Below are 23,162 nucleotides of genomic sequence, written 5' to 3' on the forward strand. Positions count from 1 at the left end.
GTCTCACCTTTGAGGTTTAGCCACTTTATTGCCCAACATTTTATTTCATCTCCTATCTCAGTAAGAGAATTTTCACTCAAAATATTGTTTCACGCATTGCCAGGTAAAGGGAAGATTAAATTTAGCAGTAGGTATTTGAATCAAGAAATTAAATATTAACCACTTAAATCAATGAATCCATAATTACCTACAAACTAATGCGGACATAAAAACGAACGTCTCATGCTAAATATATATTTTCAAACAGGTTTAGCAAGCTTAAAGCTAAAAATATCCTTGCAACTTTTGTGTGCAGGAAATTTACATGATTCTAGTCCCACACATAAATGCTGTCTCTGCTGAATGGAAAGCGCGCCATGCCTGATATGTGCTAATTAATTGCGTCAAACCAATGTAGTTTTTTTACTCGAATTTGTGCATTAATGGAGGACGCTTTAAATCCAAGAAAGCTTCTTCGAACATTGTTCAATCTTGCAAAATAATTATATAGATAAATAAAATAAAAAACCTTTTAACTCTATTGTTGTTAAGTAGAAAAACCTTTTTATTTTTACTTTCAAAATTAATAAAACTCTTGGAAATTTAATATAACGCAAACAATAATTAATACTTTTTCATTAATATGGATGAGTATAAAAAGTGGCCCCGAAATAGCCAAAAATCTCAATAAATTTTACAGCTTGAAATCCTTGGGGTCAGCCAAACCAGATAGGAAAATATGTTCAGCAGTTGCAGGTGGTTCTGCAAACAGGGAATAATTTAATTTCTAGGTCTTTAAATAATGAAAACTGCAGATCTTACTCAGCTGGTGGTATCCTTGAGGGGCGCCAGAATCCTGCCGAGCAGAGTTAAGCGCCGCAGTCACAGCAAAAAGCACCACAATGCTCATGTTGAGAGGCGGCTCTCCAGTGGCTGCAGGTAGAGCAAATTTCAATCAAAATTCCAGGCTGATTAATGCGTTTTGGTGAAACATTCTAATTCTTTCAATAAATGAAAATTTTTAGGATCAAATTATAACCGAAAAAGTCCCATGTAAAATATTTAAAGTATTGTACAGGAAGTAATTATTTTAAATAAATTAAATTATTTTTTGTCTCAAAAATTAACACTGTCCCTGATAACACAATATGATATTTTTTAAAAATTATGAATTGCTTTTTAATGCAGTTTTTACTTTGTAGTATATTTTCAAAAACTAATAGTTTTCTGCTACCAGTGTAATAATGAGTTAATTTACCTTTTGACTGCAAAACGCCGGTGGGATTTTTGGAATTTTTTCTGAAGTGGACCCTGAAGTCGGCTGGAATGTCTTTTGCTCCAGGCACTTTGTAATTCTGAAATTTATGTAATAAATTTTTTAGAGGAATTTGTTGTTAGTTTTTGTATTTTTATAAAAAAAACTTACCCAAGTTCTGGTGTTCAAAAGGCGCCCGGTTTGCGGCTCATGAATGAGCTCCTCGGTGAGCCAGTAGCCCATGCCCATGACAAAGGCGCCCTCCATTTGTCCGACGTCCACCATCGGACTCAAACTCTGGCCTGCGTCCTCCAGCAGGTCAATGCGTAGAACCTTCGGAAATCAAATTTTAAATTGAAAACAAACTCGTAAAAAATAATTATATTTTGCCTGCTTTTCTCCCGTCAAAATATCAACTTCGACTTCGGCAATTGTGACGCCCCAAATGTTGTACGCCTTCACATCGTCCTTTGTGGTAAACCTGTACAAAAATTATTAAATTACTTCCAAATGCACATTTCAGGTTGAGATCATCACATGTAGGTTGCAACAAGGTCCACTTGCTTGTGATGAGCCGCTTTAATCAATTCGGGCCAACTTGCCGTGGGCATTTTCTCCTTCACTGGTTCCAGCCGCTTCAAGATTTCCTTGCAACACTGCATGGTGGCCTAATCTCGAAAAATGTTTCAGTTTTAAATTGTCAAAAATTAATTGCGGTCTTACATAGCTGATAGCTTCACTGCCCAAGCTGCCTCCAGTGACGATGGCGTTCGCGCTGCTCAGGTTGTTGCTCGGCTTGACCGAAATCATATCCAAAGGCACTCCCAAAATGTGCGCAGCAACTTGAGCCACCTGAATTTTGATTTGAAACACCGCAGAAAATTGCAACAATTTTTACCTTTGTGTTCATTCCTTGGCCCATTTCGATGCCGCCGTGCGAAATAGCAACAGAGCCGTCGATTTGGTAGACGGAGACGATAGCAGGGTGGTTTCCCCAGAAGTCAAATGGGTATTGCATCGGAACCAGGGCCAGGCCTCTCTTCTTCCACCTATTGGCCTGAAATTCAAATTTCTATTTACTTTCATGTTGTTAAGGCGCTTTTGTCAATATCTCTATAATTAATTTGAGAGGTCAATACGGTCAATACATAAAAAATTTTGCAACATAGTGGGGAAGAATATAATTATTAAATTTTTGATAACATTTTATTTCGTTTTTGAGATATATACAGGGCCATCAAAGGATAAAATAAATGTTTTTTATTAGCAACTTTTGCATTAAAAATGATATTGCATTCCCCCTAACTTTTTTTATTGTGCAAGAAATAATTGGTTAAATTTTACCTCATTGAATTGCTTGACCGCGGCCTTCCTGTTGTCGTAGTCTGCAATTTTCTTGAGGTCCTCGACCATTTGAGGAATGGGGTTGTCGTCGGTGTGCATGTTGGCAAGTCTGACCTCAAGTGGGTCCTTCTTTAGGTCCGTTGCAATGTGCTCCATGATTTCCTCGATGAGAGCAACACCCTCAGTGGTGCCTGGGGCGCGGCACCAAGTGTTGGACGCTGTGTCCGTCCTGATTTGCTGGCTCTCGACCTGGAACTTGGAGGCGTTGTAGCAGTTGTTGAAGTGCTGGATGGTCGACCTCAAAGGGCTGTCGTTCAGGTTGCAGCCAGAGTCTTGGAAAAACTTGGCCTTCAGGTACTCAATCTTGCCATTTGTGTCCACACCAACCTATTCAAGTTTTAATAAATGATAAATTTCTCATTTTTAAATAAATTAATTATGTACTTAGAAGTACAAGAAAAGAAATACAATTTGTTAAATTATTAATATGAGAGACTCTATCAGGTGAACTGTTTGAAATTTTTGTTAGTTGATAATTTTTACCACTTTTACAATTACAGAATAGTATAATGGACCCTAAAATTTATTAAAATTAATTTTTTTTACACATTTTATAAGTAAAAAAATAATTACAATATTTAAAATAAACAAAAAAAGTTAAAATTGAATTATATGATGAATAAAATAATTTAAATATTTTGTTAAAGTTTGTAAAATGTATTAATTTTTTTTATTGAAGTATCAACCTTTAAATTGTTTTGATTTTTAATATTTTAAGACAAGAGCTCTTTAAATTTTAGATTGTTTTTTTTTTTATAATAAAAATGAAAATTTAATATTTGATTAATTCTCTCTTTTCTTTCGTTTTCTTTAAATTATTTCTACCTCATATTCATTACGGATGCCAAATCGCTTTCCGGCCAACTCCATGTTGGCTGTCAGCGGCATGACCATCCTAATAGCCTTATTCAATTTTTGGGAGGCCACAGCACAAGCCCCTGCCAACTGCGACGGTCTAGTGATTTTTGCACCGTATCCACCTCCGAGACGCCGCACAGACATGTTGACCCTTTCAAAAATTAATATTAAGGAAAAAAACCAAATTTTCCTTAACTTAAATTACTTGCTGGCTTTGATTCCGAGACACCTGGCGACCACAGCCTGGCCCAGATCAATCCACTGGGTGGTGGAGAACACGTCAAAACTGTCATCCTCTTTGGGCACCACCAGGCAAGACTGGTTCTCCATTGTCAGGTGGTACTGCTTCGGAATCTCAAACTCGCCCTTGACCACCTTTGCCGCCTGCACCTCTGCTTCACCTTTTAATTTGAAAAATTGAAATCCTATAAAAGTAAATAATTTTGTTTTCAACCTTTACCGTTAGTTGTTGCAGCAGGGGCGTCCGTCTTTTCTGCGTGGATTCTGTTGCCTGCGTGGTGCAGAACTTCGGCAATGTCCAGCACAGGTTTCAGAGTGGCCGAAGTTTTATATTCGACCTTGACAAGGTCAGCAGCCTTCAGGGCGATGTCCCTGGTTTCCGCGACAACCAGACCCACAGCTTGGCCTGCGTACTTAATGGTGCCGCTGCAAAGAATCTGCACAATCCCATTTATAATTACTATTCATACTGCAAAATAAAAAAAAAATAAAAATATGCACCTCTTCTTCTTCAACGTAGCCGAAATCCTTTGGCGTGAAAGTGTTGTACTTTTCCAAGTCCGTGTGTTTCAGGAAGGTTGTTACGCCAGGCAGCGCCTATTGAAAAAAAAATTACTCCATTATTTGATAAAATAGAGCCATATTAAATTTATAAATAAAAATGTCACACAATCAAATTTTTTACTGCAAAAAAACTAGGCCGCAACTTTTATAATGTAATAACTGGACTGGCAATAAAAGTGTGACATTAAGAAAAAAATTACATCAAAATTATTTTGGGATTTTTTTTTTTTATAAAATTCAAATTTGAAATATATGGGCTTTTTTAAATTTTGTTAACTATCCTTATTTTATTTGCACTTCAAATGTAAATTAAATTCATACCAGGGCCTCTGTGGCGTCGATGTTCGAAATGGTGCCTGTGGAAATGGTGGTGAGGACAAAGGCGGCGTGGAGCTCCCCAGGAATGGTCGGGATGTCATTGACGTATTCAGCCTCTCCCGAGCACTGGGCTATAGCCTCGATTTTCGGCACCGCTTCGTTCAAGGGATACAGACTTTTATCGGTATCAAAGTCCTGCTTGCCGCTGGACAGAGGACGCACCAGGTTGTCTCCTCCAGACTTGTGAGCAGCACTCACCTGAAAATAGCAAACTCCAAAATCAAGGAAATGAATTTTGAATGGTGAATATTCACCTTGCTAGAGTCGAGGCCGAGCACAAACTTGTAAAACAGGGCCTGCGCCAAATTTTTCCGATACTCCACACTTGCGTCCGGCAGAACTCTGTCGGGCAAAAGTTGGCGGCCCAGTTCGGCAAGCGCGGCTGCGATTGTAGAGTTTTCGGTTAAACTCTTGCCGGTCAGGAAGGTCTCAATGTTTGTTGCGTGTGTCTATCAAAAAATATAAAAGTAATAATTATTCTCTTCAAATGGTCTTTCAAAATGATCCTGTTAAAAAAAAATTGAACAATAGCGCCTTTTGAAAGAGCGATTTGGAGAAAACAAAAGATTTTTTTCATACTCAAAATGTATAAGTCTACATAATAGCTCAACTTTTTTTAAACAGGATATTTCATTTATCATTTTGAACCATTTTGCACAGTAACAGTCTTTAAATCAAATCGATTCTTACAAACTCAGGATTGATGCCTCCAATGACGATCCTGGGTTGACCAACCACCTTCCACGAACTCGTGTTTTCGAACTCAAAGCAGAATCCTGCGTTCACATAGGCGTGCGCATTTTGGGCGCGCGGCGTGATTTTGAACGTGCGGAACCTCGTGTTTTCACCTTTTGGAGAAAACTCTATGCTGTGAATGAATTTCTTGGTCATGTCCAGCACCAGGTAGTCCACAAGCGTCACTTTTTTCACGTCCCCTGAAGCGTCCACTGATATGAGCAGAAAAAATTAAATATTATAGTTGTTCATCAAATTGACATGGGAAAAATTACTTATGTTCAGTTTGGCGCCTGCTGCCTCAAAAGAGGTGAAAATGTCAGAGGGAAACTCATGATGAGAGTGCTTGATCGACAAGTTTCCAGCCAATGTTCCAACCTTCAAATATTCAATAATATGAATAAAATTAATTGATTTTATTTGCAATTCATCGAGTAAATAAAAATTGTTGTGAAATAATTGTAAAAATGATATCAAATTTGCAATAAAAACAGAATCAAAAAATGATATGTTGTTTTCTCACATTTCTGACGGGGACGTTGGCAATCCAGTCAATGTGGGTTCCGAGCTGTTTGAGGTAAGTGAAGCCTTTGTCAGTAACGCTGTTGAAGAACTGCATTGCTTCGGTCAGGTTGACGTTTGCCCCGAGAGTGATTTTGTCCGCCTTCTTGTCAATGGCCCTCAGTTCAGGGACACCGTTCAAGTCAATGTAGGCCATAATGCCCTCACTGCGATAAACACCTATCGACAAAATTACAATAATTTTTTTTTTGTTGCACAAAGGTTAACAAACCCTCAGCAGTGTTTCCAGCAACAAGTTTGTAAGGCACCTCCCCAACATTGGTAAGAGCCTCTCGCAGTTCAGCAATGGACGTCACCGTGCGCCAGGTGACCCCATCTGAACGCAGGGCGACCGATTTGGGAACGTCTCTGCACGTTCCAGAGCACTGCTCGTTGGTTTTTGGGCAGATTTTGTAAATGTCCTGTTGGAGAGAAATCAATAATGTATGTTGATGAAAAAAGTAATGATTAATTGAAAACTAATTTTTTAAGTCTTTGCGGACCTGATCCAATATTATGTTACAGTTAAAAAAAAACTCTCTTATATTTATTTATTGTTAACTTTGTAGTTTTAATAAATTACTAGAGTCCCATTTGATAATTTTAAATGAAATAAATTCATTACAAACAAGTTGACGATTTGTATTCTAAAAATAAAATTTACCCATAATTCAAACAAAGAGAGAAATATTAATTAATTAGTAAGGAAAAGTGCAAAGTTATACCTCGATGTCGGCGCAGGCGGCCTTGAGTTGTGGGGTGGCATTGGACGCGAGGGCCTTGAAGGCGTCCAGAATGGGTCTGTAGCCGGTGCAGCGGCAAATGTTGCCGCCGAATGCGTTTTCCACGTCGGCCATCGTCGGCGCCTTGCCGCCCTCCAGCAGACTACGCAACCCTCGTTACGATCGAACCGGAAACGAGTTTTAAAGAAACTTACCTGTACATGTTCATGACCATGCCGGGCGAGCAGAAGCCGCACTGGGTGCCGTTGAACTTGGCCAGCTGGGCCTGCGTCTTGTGGTAGCCCTTCTGCCGGTCGCCGATGCCCTCCACCGTCCGCACCTCCCACCCATGGCACGAAAACACCCTCACCAGGCACTTCAAATAGAAAATTAAATTGAAAAAATTTGGGAAAATTAAAATCAGTCACCGAATTGACGGCCTTGGTCTCCCGCTGCTTGGAGATGGGGTGCTCGATGGTGGCCGAGACGATGCACGCGCCACACCCGCCCTCCTGGCACATGTACTTGGTGCCTTTCAAATTGGCCACATCGCGGATGAAAGTGTTCAAAGACGTGTCTTGCGGCAGGGTCGCATCAACTGCATTTATAAAAAAAAAACTTGAAATTTCATAAAATGTGACTTGCACAAAATTAATCATTATCAAATCTTTGATTTTCAATTATAGATATATTATTAAAGTAAAAAATTTAATTTAAATGTACAGTTAACTCTGGGGAATTGTTAATGTGCCACAAAAATTTAGCTACTTCACTCAAAAATGTTTTGGAGACTTATTCTTTCTGCCGGCTTTAAAACACTTAAAGATAGAGCAGAGAGAAACTTAAATGGGTCTATTATCAGAATAGTTCACCTTTGTACGTTTTTCCATTGATGGTGAAAGTCACTTCGTCCGTTGAACCCGTGACTGCCACCGGCTCAGAGCTGCAAAAAGCATAATTTATTTATTTATTGCTAAAAAAGACTAAATTATATTTTTTCTTTCTAAAATGCACAAAACATAAAAAGTAACATAAATGCACTCATGTAAGAAAAGTCATCACACTAAAAACTAGGCCAAACTATAGGCGAGGAAAAAGAATTGCAGTAGCCAACAAAATCACGAAATTCACACAAGAAAGTACACAATTCTATATTAAATTTATATTTCTTACTAAATGTTGGATCGCGAGCCCTTATTGCTCGAACGGAAGCACTGCATGGTTGTCTCGTCTATAGTCTATCTATAATCAATTTTTTTTAAAGAAATCTATTCTTATTTTATAATGTGATTAATTAAATATTGTTGATTATATTACAATTAAAATTCACTAACACAGGTCCAAAATGCAACGTGGTTTTGATAGAAGTGGCAAATAGTTAGAGAGGACGATCATTTAGACTAGCTGATAAGGGGCTTTAAGCAATCGACGAAAATTTTCTGATAACGTATCTCGCCTGTCGGCAATTATAACTGAGATGTTGTGCAATTGTTGTAATTAAAAATTATAAATATAAATTCCTTTTTTTACCTAATGCCGTATCACATTTAAATTTCTTAAATAATTTAAGATAATATTTTTTTTTACTTTTGCAGTATTCTCGATAAATCAAAGTATTTTTCTAGCGGTTTTTTCTTTTGATACTTATTCATGTCGGTGCATGATTTCGGCGTATTTTGTACATTCTGCTTCTTGTTCAACGTAATGTTTACCAATGAATTATTAAAAAAAAGCTTTTTTAAATGTCATTAAAAAAAATAATAATTGGCTGAAATTTTAAATTTGATTACTTGTTAAAAACAATTACCAAACATTTTAAATTGAAATTATATTTTAATGGCAGCAAGCTTATTATTCACTAGATAGTTTTGATCAACAGAATTCCAAAATGCAGTGGAAGTCGTAACTCGCGTTTAAATGTGGAGGTGGAGGTGTGTGGGGCTCACTAGAGGGATTTGCCTCAGCATTGCATTCGTGCTGGAGACCTTCTGACACACTTACGCGTGATTATGAAGGTAACATTTAAATAGAAAATCGTGAGATGTTATGGGACATACAATTTATTTTAAAAATTGGAAATAACAGCAAAATTGGACTACCTAAGATTTTTATAATTCCTAACAAATTAAATTATTGTCCTCTGCTGATCTTGTGCAGTTGTGCTAGAAAAAATACCACAATCCTTAAAGTCATTTACTAAGTTTGTCCTTGATACATAACGCGGTGTATGATATAATCACGTTGCGCCGGCCGCCTCTCTCCAGTTAACAAAGTTCTAGCTTGGAGGTTTAAATCTTTTTTTGTTCGCGGACCAGCACGTCGCGCTTTCCACTCACAATGGAGTTTATTACATTCGCGGCATAGCAACAGAGAGGCGCAGAATGAAAGTCTAAATTTTTCACGAATTAATGCTCCACCAGCAACGTATGCAATTAATTTCAGAAATGTCTTTTTGACCAAACTGCGTTTTAATAAGCTGGACAACAAATTAATCAATACTTAATCTAATCCGGCAATTTGAATGACTTTTAAGCACGATTTTGGCAAAATTGTTACTTTATACATACGAGTTGTAATTAACAAAAATGGGAAAAATGTAAAAAGCGCTGACCTTCCGAAAATTGCACTCCACATTGCAGAAGAAGTTGTGCCGGTGCTGAACCAGTCGCGCTGTTCATCCAATGAGACCGACAAAACCTAAGTAGAATAGAGAGAGCATTCAAAAACAACACAGCGGAACCCCCACTTTACGCGCTTTATCCTCTCATAGTCCCGACCCCACCAAGCGCAAAATAAATAATCGTACTTGATGCAGGCGGCCCACAAAATTACATGGCGCGCCGTGAGATGAGATCATAAAAAATGACCCTGAACTTCAATTATGTGCTGAATATTTGCGTAGCCACCAAAAACTAGCTAGTTCCTTAATTGTAATGAAAAGCAATAGAAAGAATAAAGTTTACATGCATTATTTTTTTTTAATTTAATCCTTTTAAATGAAGGGGTATTAGAAAAAATTAAAGTAATTAATTATTATTTTTTATTCCAAATAGACTGTTTCCATTTTAAGCATTTACTTTTCATTCGCCCTACTTGGTTTAATGTTTCTATGCAGCCAATAATGTTACTCATTGAAAACTGGTTTTGAAGTATTGATGAAAAAACCTGAAAGCATGTAGCGCTCAGCTCCAAACATAATTATTCACTACATAATCACCGCTGAAGATTTTAAATCGGAGAAAAACTTAACATTTTACCTTTTAGGTATATAGTCAGATTAAGTCAGAAAAATTTCATTAGTTTACAAGATATTATATAACCACAGTCCTGCGGTGCTTTTTTTTTACCGCAGGATTAACCGAAGTCCTGCGGTACTTTTTTACCTTCTGAGGACAAAATCAAAGCACTGCGATATAGTCCATTTTTTTGAAAATGTATCAAAAATCAATGCTCGGCTAAATAGTCGAGGATTTTGAAAGCTTACAACTTCAGTCCTGCGGTGCCTTTTTACCGCAGGATTAACCACAGTCCTGCGGTGCTTTTTTACCGCAGGACAAAATCAATGCTCTGCTAAATGGTCGAGGATTTTGAAAATTTACTACTTCAGTCCTGCGGTGCCTTTTTACCGCAGGATTAACCACAGTCCTGCGGTAATTTTTTACCGCAGGACAAAATCAATTTTCTGCTAAATAGTCGAGGTTTTTGAAAATTTAGTCCTTCAGTCCTGCGGTAAATTTTTACCGCAGGATTAGCCACATTTACCGCCAGGCTTAAACGCAGTCCTGCGGTAAATTTTTACCGCAGGGTATAAAAACAAAGCACTGCCAAATTAGTCGATGATTTTGAAAATTTCGTCCTGCGGTAAACTATTACCACATGCAGACTTGCGGTTAATTTTTGCAGCAAACAGTCCTGCGGTATATTACTACCGCAGGATTATTTGAAAGCTCCACAAATTAGTCGAGGATTGAAAGACTTCTAATAATTAAAATAAATCGTGTGAAGACCATTTAAATGTTTTTATTGCGAGTCCGTAAAGAAAGTGGTCATCTGTTTGTGGAAGCCGAATCTCTGGTCCTTGGTGTGGATGGACCTGTGGAGGGCGGCGGTCATTCGACGTATGGTGGCCCAGCTGCCCAGCAGTTGGTATCTATTCTTGATCAGGGCGGCGCCCTTGGTCTCCAACTCTGCCAGAAGGACCTTTTCGAGATCATCGGTGCCCTCTTTTTGGAGGGGCAGCCACGTGTCAAGGAACTCATCGGCATCCTCCTCCACCTGCTCCCTGCAAAGGCCAGGGTTGAGTAGCACTAGGGCGATAATCTCGACCTGAAAGGTCACAGATCCACGCGCCTCCCTCAGATTGCTCGTCCAGCAGAAGACACGGTACTTGTCTTCGAGCCGCTTTACGGCCTCCACCAGCCTCCGCTGCCCCTCCTCCACCGCCTGCTGCTTCCACTCCATGACCCGCACCACCATTGGGTCGCAAATCACCTCCGGGGGCGACCTTTCGCCTCCGAAGGTAGCCTCGCCTGCCGCCCTGACCTCCAGCAGGTGTTGCCGCTCCTCAGGTTTAGCCACCGATGAGCTCAGGTGCTTCTTGAGCCACGCATCCATCACGTGGAAGACGTCAAAGGCCTCCAAGACCTTTGACCCTGAAGCCTCCTCCACCCTGGCCGGCTTCAGATCCTCCAGTCTGCTCCAGGCTAAGAAATCAACCTTTTCCCTTTCAAAATGCCCTGATTTTTCCTCTTTTTCATCCATTCTGCCCTCAGACTTTTCCTCAGGTTCGGCGAACGCGGCAGGTATGGACAGGTCGATTTTAGTCACGTTCAGGTCACGATGCCGCAGAGTCAGACCCATCTCCGCTTCAGCCCTCGACTTGTCTTCGTCGCCGCCCTCTCCATAGTGAAAATTGAGGGCACACTAAAAGTTTGTATTTTGGTTAATTTCATAAACTGAAAATGGCAGTTCAGTATTTTTTTTTTGCAGTTGCAATAATGGCAATCTTGTATTAAAAAATATTTGTATTTTAATACTAGTAATATTGCAGTTACTTTTTACATTAAAGTTCGGCTTTTAATAACGAAGCACTATATCCACCAAAAAAAAAGAGAGAGGTAGAAAAGTGTTTTAAAATCTGCTCTTTATCACTCATGATTTGTCTGACTTGAGTTATAGATTGAAGTTAAAACTTTATTTTTTATGTGGTTCCCTATATTATGGAAATTGATTTCAAATTTCTGCTGTAAGACAATCATCGTTGAATTATCGTAATTAACCTCTTGTCCTAAAAATTTTTTATAAAATTTAATTCATTGTATCATTTGACTTTTTGTTCAACACTGGTAATTTTGGTAAAAAAAAAAAAATATTTAATTTTCTATCGACAGGTTTTTTCTGTTTTTGGTGTGCAAACGATAAAAAAAAACCCCCCGGGAAAAAAAGCGCTCGGTAATGTTACATATTTTGTGGAATGTTTTGTTCAGTTTTAAATTGCTAAAATTTTTTCCCAAATTTTAAACAAACCTTGAACATCTCCTGGAACTTTTCATCCTGGACCCGAATACCTGGCAGCGGACAAGGTCGGCGCGACCTGGCGAAGGGGAAGTTGGCGAAATGCGCCCTGTCCGTGGGCAGGCACTCGGCCTGTCGGAACTTAAGTCTCACTTTGCGGACGGCTGCGTCGCGCGCCTCCTTTTGCTGCAGCGCCCTGGCGTGTAGGATCTGCAGGTCGGCCCTGATTTGCTGCCTGGCCGCCTCCACCTGGCGCCTCAGCCGCCTCTTCTGCAGGTACACGTGGCCAAGGCGCTGCTCCGTGCGGCGCCGCTGGGCCTCCGCTATCGCCGCCTCTCTTGCCCTGAACTCTGCCAACTCGCAAAACTTGACCGACCTTCGATCCTGACAGGTCGCGCGCCGCCACTCCACCATGTTCTCCGCCACCGGCGACTTAAACTTCTTGCTCAGGTACAGCCACCGGATTGCCACGTCCACCGCTAAGTTCTCTTCATCCCTTCACAAAATATAATAACAACTTATAAAATTCACAAAATAAACTGGAAATAAAAATACAAACCTGTAATTTGGAAAACGAACTCCAGCTTCCATGACTGACGAGAGCGTTCAGAATTTTCCAACAATTGATTGATGATTCAAATTCAACAATGTATTATGAATTGATATAATGCCAATAGTTGCTGATGCTGACATTATTATTTTCATAAAAAATATAGGGTCTATACATAGTAATATTTTTTTGCACTGTTGCAGTCAAGAGAAAATGGAACAGTTTAATAAAATAATTTTGAAGAGGAGAAACAATCTATACTATTTAACTCTTTTTGCAATAATTGTGTGCAATAATTCTTTTTTACTGAATCACATTTATTTTTCTCTTTCCGTCTCTCAAACCACTTAAACAAACTTTTTCTTTAGTTTCAGAAAACATATTTTATAAATTCTTATTAATTTTATAACTGTTACATCTTTTCAAAAAATTGTCAGGAGAATAATTATGGTTTAGTTAGGTTTAGTTAGTAATTAACACCTCAGCCACCGATGGTGCTGCAAGTACAATGTGGAGTCGAGTTGCCGAGCCAGACAGGGTTTGGGTGACATTTTGAGCAATATGTAATAAAAGAGCTTATCTTTGTGTTGACGCGAGAGAGAGCAGACGTGTATTGCGATAACTGTGCAAAATAACACAATTATTTGGTAGAAGTAAGTTAAATCTCTTTCTCATCAAGCCTCAATAAACCCCAATCCAGCATCAAGGCTCATGTGCGCGCGTAAAGCCCTCCTCAGGACACAACAGCAGAGGTCCCCCGCGGGTAATAGGTCCATCTTCTAGTAATTGTAGTCATTCGTTTGCAGGCAGTAGAAAATAGGATTGAAATAAGTTTTAATCTTCAATAGCTGGTCAAGTCCTTTTTTTTCGATAGTGTGGGTTTACCGCGGCGGCCGTGTCTCTTTTGATGTCGGGCGTTTTAGCAGACATCTGCTAGTTTTAAACCCTTTCTTCTCTTTTTTTCCCAATTCAAAATTTTGTATTGACCGAGAAGAATAAATAATAATAAGTTACATTATGTTAGAGTTTATGAGGGCGATCTGAAAGCCTAACCTAGCCCAGGCTAAATTAGCCTGAACTGGGCTTATTTAATCCTCCAATAAATATGGCTGGTTGGTTAATTTAGCCCGGGCTCGGTTAGGCTTTTGGATCGCCCTCAATAATTTGTATATTAATTTAAGATTTTGAAAAATATGTTTTCCTGACGTTTTATTCTTAGCAAAATTCAATGTAATTTTGTAAATATCATTTAAACAATTTATATCATTTGTTCAAAACACCCGTAAAATGAATAGGGTGCAATAAAATTAAAGAATGACAAAGATAATTACTATCAACATAACAATAATTACAAGAAAAATCTAATCAAAAGAGAAATAAATAACGAGTGAACGTACAGCCGCGAATTTTCGTATCACAAATGAGATTAGATAGAGATTATTAGGGACCGTTTCAGGTCTCTTTACTTGCACACGTATAGAGCCAATCATTGTTCGAAAGCAACTGTCAGAGGAGGGTTAAGGAAAAGCTGCTGGTGAGTGAATTTCTTCCTTATTTCCAATAATTTCAAACATTGGAGCGTTTATTTTAGTTTCAAATAATGTTTGTTGGTATTTCTCTGAAAAAAGAAATAGCAGATAATTCAAAAATACCAAAAAAAAAAAATATATATATATATATATATATATATATATATATATATATATTTTCCCTTACAAATGCATTCTGACAACTTTCCATTTCCATATTGCGCAGTGTTACGTCTAGAAAACTAATAATTAATAAGAAAAATTGACTGCAGGCATTAAAAAAATTATTTTTCCTGATTTTTCCTAACTGGAGATGAAAGTATCTTTTAAATAAATAAATAATACATACAAGTCTTTTTATATTTGCAGGTATAGACTTTTGTGGGAAAAATTGAAACTTTTGCCACTCTCTTTAAAAATAATTTTTTCTACATATGTAACAGATTCACAATTTTTGAAAGAGATATTTTTTTTAATTTAAATTATCATCTTAATTGGTTTTTTATCTGACAAACGTACATAAAAATAACGTGCATAAAAATAATATGATTCCTCGGATAGCTTGATAAAGCCATGAGCTCGTTACCATCGTTGTATTGTGTTATTTTCAATATAAACCAACTAAATCCAACTTAATCGAAGCTTCTATAAAACATCGTGGTTTATCACAGTTATCTTAGCATTTGCGAGTATTGCGAATGAACTCATTATTGCACAGCTCATTAGAGCTCACTGTAATCACCTACACTCGACACCAAAAATATTCTAGAAAAAATGTTACTTTTAGTTTCAAGTTTTTTTTATCTGTTATTGGAACCAGATAAAAAATATTGAACCCCAGTATGCAACCTTCCAACAAATATTGTGTAATGCTGCACTAGTAGAAATTTGACTCTAACTATTTAACTATATGACCGTGAAGCTACAATTTCCTGGATAGTCATAACGTCTGCGAATTTCGGTGGTATGCAACCTGTACGACGTAAAGGCACACTGCGGTTGCGTTTCACATTTCAAGGAGTTCTATTTTTTAAGAGGCATTCGGACGAAATATTGATAAGTTTAAATTGAAAGATAATAGAGGAATATGTTTTAAAATTTAAATAAATCTATTAGAAGCTGCATTTCCTTTACAAGAGATAAAATAAAACTATCGTTTTAATTTTTTTCCTTTCAGATCAGTCGATTTTTTGTATGGATTCGTTTCAAAGCTCTTTACAATGCCAGTATCATTGACTTTAGATAAAACTCTTCAGGATGGTAAAAATTAAAAAATTTATCAACATTTAATTTTAAAGATTTTCCGCTTACAGGATTCGCCCTCGGCTCCCCTATAGGGCCGGCGAGACTCGGATTCTTTGAGACTGACGGCGGCGAGCAAAACGCGGACAAGTATTACGCATTTAATATTTTCCCATACAATCGAAATAAATTTGATCCCAAAAGTGTGTTTGTTTTTGTGGCACACTATGATTTTAAAGGCGGTGTACAGTCCTGGTCTCGGCCTGGTGACGAAAGAGATGTAGAAAGTCTGAGGGAAACTTTTGCTGATAAAAGGAACTGCAGATTCCGCGAGTGGTTGTCGCCAAAGAAGGAAGACCTTTTGGCTCTGCTCGCTGACGAACAAAAAATTAAAAGATACTTTGCCTCAGAGGGTTGTTTAAAAAATAAAAGTAAATCAAAAAAATTTTAATAAATGTTTGTGGACATCTTTCAGATTTGGCGCCGTCGGTGTTCATTTTGTATGTTTTATCTCACGGAAATGAAGACGGATTGATTTACACAGACAAACTTCATTACCTCGATCAATATGATACTTTCAACGCTAAGGATGTTTTTGATTCACTGCAACAAATATTTCCTGAAAGCCTCAAATTCGTTTTTCTTGGCGTTAGTTGATTTTTCGAAGCAAATATGAAATTTTGAAAAATTTATATTTTTCAGCCTTGCAGAGGATCATTGGAGGATAAAGTTTTCAATCCTAATGACGGCCAGGTGGAAAGTAAAATCTCAAGCAGAGTTTCATTCGAACCACGAATGCGCAATCTGGTCATCTTGTATTCAACCGTGGAGAGTAATTTTGTAAAATTCGTTGAATAATCGAGTCTCACTAATTTTTCGGTTCTGTATTTAAAGCGACAAAAGCGAAGCGGGACGACGCAGGCACTTGGCTGGTTAAGTTTTCGTGCATGCAGTTGAACAAAATGAGGGAAAATGAGAGTGTTGTGAAGTTTTTGACAGGCGTTCAAAACAGAATTCACTTAGAGACGACTACATTTCGCAAGGAAGGACAGACGCCCGAATTCAAAATTAATCCGCAAGACAGAAAATTCACATTTTCTTCTCTTTCTATGTAATTTACATTTCCATATCTAAAAAGAACCTTGAATCTTTTCATATTAAACGTTGTAGTGAATTTTTTGAAAATGATTCACCGAGAGATGGATCGGACGCCAAAGGGGCGATTCACATCTCAGAACATTCACAACCTGAGCAGCCGCGATCGATTTACTTTGATTGGCGGAATCCCATATCAAATAAGCTGCTTAGAGGCAGGCGGGCAGTCATTTTCCACCAAGGAAGCGAGAAAAGCGATGATATAGAGAAAATTGACTCTGCTCTGATTAAAAAATTTAACTTTGAGACGATCAGGGTGAAAATTGACAACGATGGATTGAATCATTACCTAAGTAAAAGAGGTCAGCATCTCAAATATAATTTTGTTTCATTCTATTTAGTCGACTGTATATCCAGGTAGGAAATCGATCCTGGCAAAGCGATCAGTACAATTAAAAAGTGCCATCCCCTTTTTTTTATGATTTTTTCAGATTGGTTTACACTACAAAATCCTGAACTGCTTGTTTTTGCTCCCGGGTTGATAATAGAAAACATGGATTTTTGTAATAAGTTTTAGCAAAATTCTTGCTAGTGGTGTTGCCGTTTTTTCCAACAATTCCTTTATTGAAATAAATTGTTATCAACAGTTGAATACAAACAACGTATTTGTAGCAATGTTTTTTTTTTTTTTTTGCTTATGGTATTTGTGAGCTTATTAGGCTATTGGGTCGGTCTCTTGCCGAAGTCGAGCACCCTTAGCACATTTGTGCTTCCCAACCAACCTGACCCTTGTTCGGGGGCTTTCTAGCAGATTTGGTGGTGCTCGCATGGGCCCCCCACCCCCCTTGAGACCTTGCCCCTTGACCCGGCCTTGCCACGAAGGACTTGGAATGAAACACAGGCCACACAAGCTGAGTTCTTCCAGCTTGTGGCTCGGAGGAAACGTGGTAAACCTCCGAGTGCGAGTCGGTACAGCTTGCGCCATACCTCCCAAATTCCCGACGTGTCAGCCGAAATGTTATCAATGATTCGCATACCAGAGATTATTTGTTTCCACAAAGAGCCTCAGGCTGAGCATTAATCCCATGACGGCCAAGGAACACACTGATTAGAATACAAGCATTCTAACCACTGGGCCTGTATTTGTAGCAATGTAGAAAAATGAATAAAAATAAAAATTAAATTATCCAATGTGAAAATGCGCTCCTAAAAAAATATTGCCGTTTTATAATTTAATGCACCACGAAATCACCAACTATCAATCGTGACATTTTCTTTCAAAAAAAAAAAATAAAAAAATAAATAAATAAATAATAATAATAATTGAAACGGGAATTAAATTAAATTTTACATCGCTGCTTGAGTTTATAAATTCTTTTTTGTAATTTTCAGAAGGAAACAAGTCGTGGGAAGATTATGGTTGCTTTGCTGCCTTCATTTTTGCTGAGATCTCGGAACCGGAAGATGGAGAAATTTGCATTTGCTTAAATGAAAATGAAAAGAAGCCGATCGGCGAGTTAATCCATGGATTGCTCGGACCGCGAAATGACGACTGCATAGGAAAACCCAAGCTTTTCTTTTTTCTTGAGCAACAACATATTTATACTGACAGCACATTGATGGTACATTTTAGAAAAGTAGATTTTCGAGTGTTTATTTTGTTTTGAATATTTTATAGGAACAAAAACCGAATTTTGAATACATGCGGGCCACCAATCACAGCGGTTGGCTCGTCTGTGTCATCCGAGATAAAGGTGCGTCAGACTACAAATTATTATTTCCTTTTTAATAACTTTAACAGTGTTTCAATGAAACTATTAATCTGAAAATTTTCAGATACTTGCCAGGCGTTCTTAAAAATGTTTGAGCAAGAGGAAATGAATTTCGATTTAAAGAGCTTGCAAGAATTTCTGGGTGATTTGGTCGTGGGATCCGGTACTGGTCAAAAGGTGATGCTTGTTTCAACTTTGCCGCACTTGTTGCATTTTCCAGAGTTAAAAAGAAATTTTATTGAACCCTACTTTGCCATGCCAAGAGGCAGTTACTGGAACAACACACATGATATAATTGAATACAACACGTTTATTGAACATGCAAAAAACCTTGAAATGAATCGGATTTGGCTGCTGTCTTCAGATCCAGGCTCTGGAAAGTCAACAGTGTTGCGTGAAATTGCATTTGAACTGCAAAGAGAACTAGGAGGTGCATTCAAAGTTTTGAAAGTCGATCTTTCTCAAATCACACTTTCCTCGTCTGGAGCAATAAGAAAAAAAAGGAAATTACCGTCTCTTGGCTCTGTCGTCGCTCACGAAACAGGAAATCGAGAGGAAGATATTCAAAACTGGATCAAAGAAGAGAAATTAATCGTGATGTTTGATGGATTTGATGAAAAATGCCCCATTTACAGAGATCAAGTGCTTGACTTGTTTCTGGAAGCAATAGAAAAAAACGTTCCTATTTGGATTTCAACGCGACCGCACGAACAAGAAGCCATTCTTGTCAAATTTGGTGAAAAAAACAAAATCCGCATGGCATCAATTTTCCCCCTAAACCCGAATCAGCAGATTGAACTTTTTAAGGTGACTTCGAATAAAGATGAAGAGGAATGCAAGAAACAGATGAATTTTTATCGCAAAAATGGATTCCACGATATTCTTAGCAACCCTCTTCATTTGTCAATGATCGCAGAAATTAGTACCTCAGATTGTACAAAAGGACCAAACTTGTACGAAATTTACGAAAAAATTGTAGACAAAAAAATGAGAATGGCGCTGAAAAATTTGAACCAGAATAATGCGAGCTTTGAAGATGAACTTGTCTCTCGAGTCAAAGATCTGGAAAAGTTTTCTGCTGAAATATTAAGTCAGTGCGGTGAAATGTCAATTGATCCAATAAAAGGTCTAACAGAAAACAATGGGCTAGTTACAATAATTCATGAGCAAGAAAATACTCCGGGTATGATCAATTTTGTTCACCAAACATTTGCGGAATTCCTCGCGGCTGGTTATTATATCGATTGTCTTGAAGGAAAAACGAAAGTGCCCTTTGATATATTCAGAATTGGTTACCACCAAGTTTGCAAGTTCGTTGTGATGGGAATATCTGCCTTGAAAGATCTTGATTTGTTTGTAGCATTATTAGGAAATCCATTTGAAAATAATCTCGAGAAACAATCAATCATCATGCAAATCATCTTTGAAGAAAATCCTGCAACAACATTCAACATTGTCAAAAACGAGATAACCTTTGGTGAGAGCAGTAGACGTGGAAAATTTCATTTTGCCGTAACCGATGATATCTTGATAAAGGCTTGTGAGAAAAACGAAGAAATTACTCTTCGCTTATTGGACATGGGTGCTTTTCAAAGCGTAAAAGACCCTCAATCTGTCACCATCAAAATGCTCACAAGTAGCATCAGAAACAATTTTGTGACACTCTTTTCAAAACTAGAAGAAAACTTCTCCAAATCAAAAATAACCTTGATGGCTCAGCATAACGATGATATTAAGAAGAGCGTTGTTGAATCAGCTGCAAGGAATAACCAGCAAGTGCTGAAATTAATTTTTGAAAAAAAGCTTACTAACGCTTGGGTATTTAAGTCTCAGATTCTACGCAGTGCACTAGAAAATAACAGCGTTGAAACTGTCGAGCTTTTAATAGACTCTGGAGCTAGTACTGCCAAACTATTTAGGTTGGAAGATGAATTATCTTTATTCAGTTATCATTCTTTAAAAGTGAGCACTGTAGAAGCACTCCTCAAGACGAGAACAGAGCATCCAGTCAAATTGGCAGATAGAATTTTTAAAATTAGCCTTTCTTGCACAAATTTTGAAGTAGCAAAGTATTTGCATGACAGATACCAGGGTCGTCGTAATCAGCCCGTCTCCTTTTCAGTACACAAAAGTAGCTTGCTCCATGCAGTAAGCTACAAAAGAGGGCCAGTGAATATATTTTCCCCAGAAGAAGTAATTAAAATGAGTTACTGGCTAGTGGATGAGATCGGACTAAACGTCAATGACAAAGATGATGATGGTATGAACGTCTTACACCACGCAGTCATATTGGGAAATTTGGAGTTGGTCAAGTATTTTCTTCAAAAAGACCCTGAACTTGTGAATTCTGTGACAACTATAGGCGAGAATGTCATTCACTTGGCAGCTCAATTTGAACACGAGCGGCTTTTTGGAAAACGAAATTTGACCGTGATTGAATACCTAAATCGGTTGAACGGCGAGTTAATACTTAAAAAAACTCATGTAAAGCAAACAGCGTTACATTTTGCGGCAAAGGCAGGGGATTGGGATACTTGCAAATTGCTAGTGAAATTAGGCGTTGATCTTGATGCTGCTGATAACATTGGATGGAATGCAGCTCATTACTGGGCTTTCTCAGGAAATGTAGGTTTTCAATTGAGAATAATTATTTATTTGCACGAGAACGCCCCTCAATTGATCCAGCAGAGGACGAATGATGGAAACACTTTGCTCCATATTGCTGCTGAAAATTTTGCAATGAAAAATGAAACATTTGAATGGCTGATTCAAAAGGGTATTGATTTGAGAGCAGAGAACAATCGAGGTTTGAGCGCTTTCAACTTGGCAGCGATGCAAGGAAATACTGAATTTATCAAGATTCTACTTGACAACGATCGGGACCTGATAAACTCATTGACCAACGCTGGTGAAAATGTCATGCACCTGTTAACAGCTTCTTCTAAGGAACTAAAAGTTTTTGAATATTTACATCAGTTGAATGGAGATTTGATCAATCAAAAAACAAAGAAAAACCAAACGGTGCTCCACTATGCAGCAGAACGTGGTTGTTTAGAGGTTTGCCAATGGCTCGTAGATAAAATGAACGTTGAAACAAACGCAGAGGACCAAAATGGTTGGAACGCTATGCATTTCGCTGCTACTCGTGAACGGGGGGCATTGGAAATAGTTCAATATTTGCACCATAAAAATTACCGACTTATTCTGAAAAAGACTAAAAGAAACGAAACTGTGATGCTCATAGCAGAGAGGTGCAAGTCCTCAGGACTTTATCAGTGGCTTTCGGAATCTGGTGCCGATGTTTCTTTAGAATGACTCATGCGTGACCTGCGTGTGTGCACATATCATCCGTAGTTCTATTTAATCTTTAAAAAAAAATTATTTTTCACACATACTTATTCAAATAGATTATTATTCTTAATAACAGTATGATTAATAAAATGATGTTATGTTTTAATATTGAATGCGTTTAATTTAAAATATAACATTTTAATGTCATAATTATTTAATATAATTACATAATCAATATAAAATATAATTATTATTAGTTTGATGCAATAAATGAGAGGAACAATAATCATTACAGAACCAGAGAAAAATAATATGTTTCAATTATCACTTTGGAGGTCTCACAAATATATATATATTATTTTTTTAATTTTTGTAAATTAAGAAAAATTACACGCACTTCTTTTGAAACGCACGTCTGAAAAATTACGCTACACTATTGATAAAAATGATCTTTAGATTATGCTAAATAGGTCTAAACACACTCAGCAGATACTGTACAAGCTTTTCATCAGCTCTTTTCTCCAGAGAGCGGCGGTGAGAAATACGATAATATAATGATATATCCTAGCTCTCGCTTTAACTATATTGTTGCTGTTTATTATGTGTATTTAATTTATTATTTCCCCCGTTTTTTTATGTTATAATCATAATCTCATTATATAAAAATGTTATTGACTCTCTTAAAAAAATTTCATGTAGAAAAATAATTGCATGAATTCTAAATTATTGAAAACTTTTCAAGGCTTTGGAAACCAGCGAAAAGTATGAACAAAGTGAGGCTTAAATTTTTTAAATAAATTATTGTTATTGAAACATAAACTAAAATTTTAGATAAAAGTTCATAGAAGATAAAATTGTATAGTTCTCATAATTCAAATTAGAAAGATAAAAATGCATTTTTATAAATTATGATGGTGGCAGTCGTTACGGATCCTTTTTTATTTACACAAGATTGTACTAATTAATGAAGCTAATTTTAAGGCTCAATGATGATTTTTTTCAAAACTCTTCTGAACTTCTGAATGTTCTATCAGACTCGCATAATTTACTGAGAAATTTACCTGCTGCCGCCGCTGGAAAGATGATCAAATTAATGGACCTCCGCTTGTCGCCAACCGGGTCGAAATTTCGCTGTTTATTTTCGAAAACACTAACTTGTAGATGAACAGGCACTGAAGTGAATGGTGATTTAAAATCGGCTTTTCAAATCACCACTCGATTGTGAAATTCTATCACAAAACTGAGTACCAATGTTTCTTGGCCCATTTGTTGCTCATTTGTAAACAAATACTGGCCGGCCGGCGCCACCACCTGGCCACCACACCCATCTATTTCCCCTCTGATTTAGCAAAAAAAGGGCGCGATCGATTGCATAATGGATACTGATGCAGCACGTGGTGCACCCTAATTTTTATAGCAAAACGACTGAAAAAAATATTTTTGCTAATCAGAAAGAAAATAGTACCAATAATA

At 37.6% G+C, this 23,162-nt stretch overlaps 3 protein-coding genes across 13 annotated transcripts; 1 reads left to right on the plus strand and 2 right to left on the minus strand.

Annotated features, from left to right (window-relative positions):
* Positions 1-521: 521 nt before the first annotated feature.
* LOC132202920 (uncharacterized) lies at positions 522-22,964 on the minus strand. 8 transcript variants are annotated; one of them, XM_059630239.1, is made up of 25 exons: positions 22,751-22,964; positions 7,870-7,938; positions 7,569-7,639; positions 7,125-7,294; positions 6,912-7,072; positions 6,700-6,859; positions 6,207-6,396; positions 5,937-6,154; positions 5,689-5,791; positions 5,369-5,625; positions 4,933-5,127; positions 4,622-4,876; positions 4,238-4,333; positions 3,951-4,173; positions 3,702-3,897; positions 3,464-3,647; positions 2,579-2,965; positions 2,133-2,291; positions 1,958-2,086; positions 1,772-1,902; positions 1,625-1,715; positions 1,406-1,567; positions 1,238-1,334; positions 802-912; positions 522-741 (listed from the first exon to the last, which is right to left on the minus strand). In XM_059630239.1, exons 2-25 carry the CDS (start codon positions 7,914-7,916, stop codon positions 674-676), a joined length of 3,861 nt encoding a protein of 1,286 aa, XP_059486222.1. In that variant the 5' UTR covers positions 7,917-7,938; positions 22,751-22,964; the 3' UTR covers positions 522-673. The 8 variants fall into 8 exon arrangements, with proteins under 8 accessions (XP_059486222.1, XP_059486218.1, XP_059486225.1 ...); XM_059630235.1 differs by lacking the exon at positions 22,751-22,964 and adding an exon at positions 9,308-9,400; XM_059630242.1 differs by lacking the exon at positions 22,751-22,964 and adding an exon at positions 9,308-9,393 and having other exon boundaries at positions 3,957-4,173.
* Positions 9,595-14,332, minus strand: LOC132202924 (uncharacterized). 2 transcript variants are annotated; one of them, XM_059630252.1, is made up of 3 exons: positions 13,241-14,332; positions 12,223-12,706; positions 9,595-11,619 (listed from the first exon to the last, which is right to left on the minus strand). In XM_059630252.1, the coding sequence occupies exons 1-3, from the start codon at positions 13,309-13,311 to the stop codon at positions 10,717-10,719; spliced, it is 1,458 nt and encodes a 485-aa protein (XP_059486235.1). In that variant the 5' UTR covers positions 13,312-14,332; the 3' UTR covers positions 9,595-10,716. The 2 variants fall into 2 exon arrangements, with proteins under 2 accessions (XP_059486235.1, XP_059486236.1); XM_059630253.1 differs by having other exon boundaries at positions 12,770-14,332.
* LOC132202919 (uncharacterized) lies at positions 13,279-22,959 on the plus strand. 3 transcript variants are annotated; one of them, XM_059630234.1, is made up of 12 exons: positions 13,358-13,413; positions 13,461-13,523; positions 15,467-15,549; positions 15,603-15,681; positions 15,736-15,944; positions 16,007-16,179; positions 16,234-16,363; positions 16,426-16,642; positions 16,702-16,988; positions 18,019-18,248; positions 18,305-18,380; positions 18,463-22,959. In XM_059630234.1, exons 3-12 carry the CDS (start codon positions 15,510-15,512, stop codon positions 21,711-21,713), a joined length of 4,692 nt encoding a protein of 1,563 aa, XP_059486217.1. In that variant the 5' UTR covers positions 13,358-13,413; positions 13,461-13,523; positions 15,467-15,509; the 3' UTR covers positions 21,714-22,959. The 3 variants fall into 3 exon arrangements, with proteins under 3 accessions (XP_059486215.1, XP_059486217.1, XP_059486216.1); XM_059630232.1 differs by lacking the exon at positions 13,461-13,523 and having other exon boundaries at positions 13,279-13,413; XM_059630233.1 differs by lacking the exons at positions 13,358-13,413; positions 13,461-13,523 and adding an exon at positions 13,880-14,294.
* Positions 22,965-23,162: the final 198 nt, after the last annotated feature.

Source organism: Neocloeon triangulifer, unplaced genomic scaffold (assembly GCF_031216515.1).
Source record: "Neocloeon triangulifer isolate White Clay Creek 2 clone unplaced genomic scaffold, ASM3121651v1 ptg000017l, whole genome shotgun sequence".
NCBI lineage: Eukaryota > Metazoa > Arthropoda > Insecta > Ephemeroptera > Baetidae > Neocloeon > Neocloeon triangulifer.